Consider the following 3,809-nt stretch of genomic DNA (forward strand, 5'->3'; position numbering starts at 1 on the left):
AATATGTCCTGGGGTTCATATTTTTCTCAGGCCTGGGACGCCTCGAGGAGCTGGTGTCTGAATTGTATGTGGGCGTTGGGAGGCCGCATGGTGCGTACGACGTGTGCAGGGCTGGAACCAGGGAATGAGCAGGCTCTGCCCCGGCCTGGCAGTGTGATCTCAGAGAGTGACCCCGGTCCCCCGCACACAGGGGGCTGTGGGCCCCAGTGAAGGATAAGGGCCACCTGGAGAGACAGGGTGGGCGCTGGAGAGGAGGGTCCATACGTCGGGGTGGTCTCTGTAACATTTAAATAAAACGCGCCTGAATTTACCAGGTACTGGACTGACTCGTCCAGTCACCTCGAGGCTCTCACTTGCCTGGGGCCGCAGCCTCGGGGTCTGGGGCAGTGGGGATGGGGCATTGAAACGAGTGGAAACCGGGGCAGCAGTGGGAGCAACGGCCTCCCGCTGAGGACAGCCTCCCTCTGCGGGTGTAAGCGGGATGGGGAGTACACTTTTGGATTTTTCCTTGTTGCTGAGCTGGCTTCGCTTCCTGAGTCCCATCTGCTAGTGTGGCCCCTGGGAAGGAGACAGCTCTGACATAGAAGGAAGTGGAAACCCTGGCCCCTGGGTCCACGATGGGTCTGGAAGGACAGAGAGTCAGAGGAAGAAGGAGGTGGGGAGAGGAGAGCACTTGGGAAACATCCAGACAGAAGATGCCCTGCGCTCTGCCCAGAGCCACGCGGGCATGGGAGCTGCCCGGCAGCATTGTGAGGGACTGGCCGGACGGATAAGCATGAGGTTTGGCAGCAGGCGTGTGGACATGGAATGTGGAGGGGCTGGTGCACACCAGAGGCCTGGGACCTCTGACCGGAGACAGGCCCAGTCCCTGTGGGTGACAGCCCCCTGCGCCTGCAGGTCACACAGGACGTGCTCAGAGGGGACAGGGCAGGATCCCGGCCTGGGACTGAGACTGGTAGAGACGAGAGGGTGTGTGCAGATCTGAGGCCCCTCCCTGTCATGACACAACCACCCCTCCCCCCCTCACCTCTCCCCACCCAGCAAACCCAGCCAAACCCTGCTCTTACCTGAGACAGGCGGGATTCTGGGAGACTAAGTATGTAAGTCAGCGGAGGCTGAGAAACACAGCAACACAGCGGGGAAGGAATCTGCGAGGAGAATTAGATTTGACACAGAAAAAAAAAAAAAAGGCTGCACATCGGGGTGGTGGTGAGAACACATCTGTGCCCGTTTCATTAGCTGGGAGCCAGGGAGAAGCAGATTGCACAGGGCCAGCAGCGCCAGTTCGAGGAGTTTGGGCTGCATCTAGTGGGCAACAGGGAGCCATCGAATGCTTCCTGGGCAGGAAGTCCTGCGAACAGAGCGGTGCTTCAGGAAGATGAATCGGGGAGTGTCTGATAGGTTGGTTAGCAAAAGTATAGTCAGCTCAGCAGTAAAAGAGGCTTCGTGTGTTTTTAAAAAACAACCCAAAGCTGGCTTATTGTATAGTTTGTATTAGTTTTGAACCGGCTTACATTTTGACCAAATTATTTTTTTAAAAGATGGTATGACTTTGTTTTTAATGGTTTTTTTCAAGGTTAACACATATGGTCCTTAGATCACTGGTTTTTTTTTTTTTAAATCATTTGAACCCAGTGCTTCAGGGGGAGAAGGAAGACTTATTGATCACAGCAGAAGTGTTCGATTTCCCCGGAAGGACCGTCCCGTTGCCTCCACTCCCACTTGTTTTCTTCGGTCTCTGGAAGGTGCCTTTGACGTTCTGTTTCAATGGACAGTGTCGGACACTGTGAAACATGAAGCAGATAGCAGGGCAATCCTGCATCAGAGAGTAATCGATATGCTGTTTCCCTGCCCAGTTGCTGTAGAAAGATGTCGTCTTTCTTTTGTTGTAAACCACGGACAAAAGACACCTTAGGGCGTGTGCCCTTGCCCTTCGGGTTGGACTGGACCTGAGTTCCAAATCAGACAGTTAATGTCAAACCCACAGCTAATGCTTGCCTAGCGGTTACTGTGGGCCAAGACTGTCCTAAGCTTTCTGCACACAAACACGTATTTAATCTCCACAGCACCCCGTCTGGTAGATTCCATTGTTAGGCCTTGTGGCAGAAGAGGAGGCAGAGACTGAGTTCTCTGTCCCCGTCTTTGCCGCTCGCGAGTATTAGAGTGGGTGTTGGGGGAGAGACCGTCCGGTTAGTTGAGGTGCACGTGCCCGAAACTCTGCTGCAGCCTAAACGCCTCTGCTGGTGCCTTTGAGGCTTAAGGTCCATGGGCACATTGTTTTGGGAACAACGGAGAAGAAAAGGATGACTTGTCCCCGAGTCAGAGAAGCAGAGTCCCTTAGGTCCCCAGCCGACTCCAGTGGTTGCTTTCCCGGTAACCTCGGTGTTGGCAGAACCAGAGCCGAGCAGGGCTTTCTCCCTCTCCAGGTGGCACAGGGCAGGTGGTGAGGACGGTTGCGGGTCTAAAGGCGTGGTGGCCTCGGGATCACTGCCCCGAGGGTGGAACAGAGGGGCCGGGCATGAAAGGGGTACTTCAGCTCATGCCCCATCCCAGGAAGGTGCTGGAGGGGGAGCGGAGCCCTATGCCCCTCCCCACCCCCCTTTTTTGCCCAAGCGTTGATTATGAAGTGGAGGGATTCCCGGAGCTCTTCAGGATAATGGGATTTGAAAGTGGCAGAATCACCGTTTTTGCATAATCTGAATGAAAAACAGAGCTGGAATTATTACGATAAAACATCGCTAAAGATATGCGACAGAGGGATTTTGAAATTGTAACAGTAGTCTCGTGACTGGGTGGGAGCCGGTCACAATGGGGATGCTCGTTGACTTGTGATTGGCTTCAAAATACGACCCATGCTGTTCACATGCTGTGAGTCCAGGGCCTTGCTCATTTTCTCTGCTTTATTCCCGGTGCCTGGAATGTGCCAGAAACACAGGGAACGCTTAATAAGTATTTGTTGAATGAATGAATGAATGAATGAATGGATGGATGATTTGATCATTAGTTACTCCCTTAAAACCCCACAGCTGTACTATGTCAATCTATCCATCTACCCATCTTTTTGGCCTGGTAACAAATAGTACTGAATATGAAACTTCTGGAGGGGTGATGACTTAGAAGCCTTTTCACTGATATCAGAACGGTGCATTGCAGACTGTTAAACACAGTGAAAAGGCAAATGATTTTTAAAATCACACATGGGATGGTCAGCCTTTTCACTGATATCAGAATGGTGCATTGCAGACTGTTAAACACAGTGAAAAGGCAAACAACCACAACCACCCGGGAACAGTTCTTTGCAGAGAAACATGACAAGGAATTACCACCATCTGTATTTTATAAGACGGAACAAATCAGTAAATAAAACAGTGAGACATGAAGGAAATGCACCCAAAAAGGATAACCACACTTTCTGTAATGTGACTATTTTCCAGTTTTCCCATGTTTTTCTGTAATATGGTTATCTCATTTTTATGACTTGGGGGGTAGGGGGGTTCTAAAAATGGAGCCGGAGCTGACCTGGTCCCGCTGCCCCCTCCCCCAGGCGGAGCAGCCCTGGACCTGAAGGCCTGCCCTCCCAAGCCCTTCCGCTGGATCCTCGACATGACCTGGCTGAACCTCGTGGAGCTGAGTAAGCTCCCGCAATTCGCAGAAATCATGAACCAGGTAATCAAGGGCGGGAAAGCGCAGATCTCTACGCCCAAACACACCCAGGCCGTTTGTTGCTGCCATTAACCCTCACCCACGGATATTTTTTCCATTGGTTGTTAGAGGGAGTGGAAGGGAGGGGTAGAGACAGAGAGAAACAT

The 3,809-nt window shown here is 52.1% G+C and overlaps 1 protein-coding gene across 1 annotated transcript in view; it reads left to right on the forward strand.

Moving 5' to 3' along the window:
* DNAH8 (dynein, axonemal, heavy chain 8) overlaps window positions 1-3,809 on the forward strand; it is a 272,357-nt gene that overhangs the window by 204,857 nt on the left and 63,691 nt on the right. The window contains exon 77 of the mRNA XM_005873788.2: window positions 3,545-3,666. Coding sequence (XP_005873850.1) covers window positions 3,545-3,666 — 122 coding nt within the window. The remainder of the gene's footprint in view (window positions 1-3,544; window positions 3,667-3,809) is intronic.

Source organism: Myotis brandtii, unplaced genomic scaffold (genome assembly GCF_000412655.1).
Source record: "Myotis brandtii unplaced genomic scaffold, ASM41265v1 scaffold420, whole genome shotgun sequence".
NCBI lineage: Eukaryota > Metazoa > Chordata > Mammalia > Chiroptera > Vespertilionidae > Myotis > Myotis brandtii.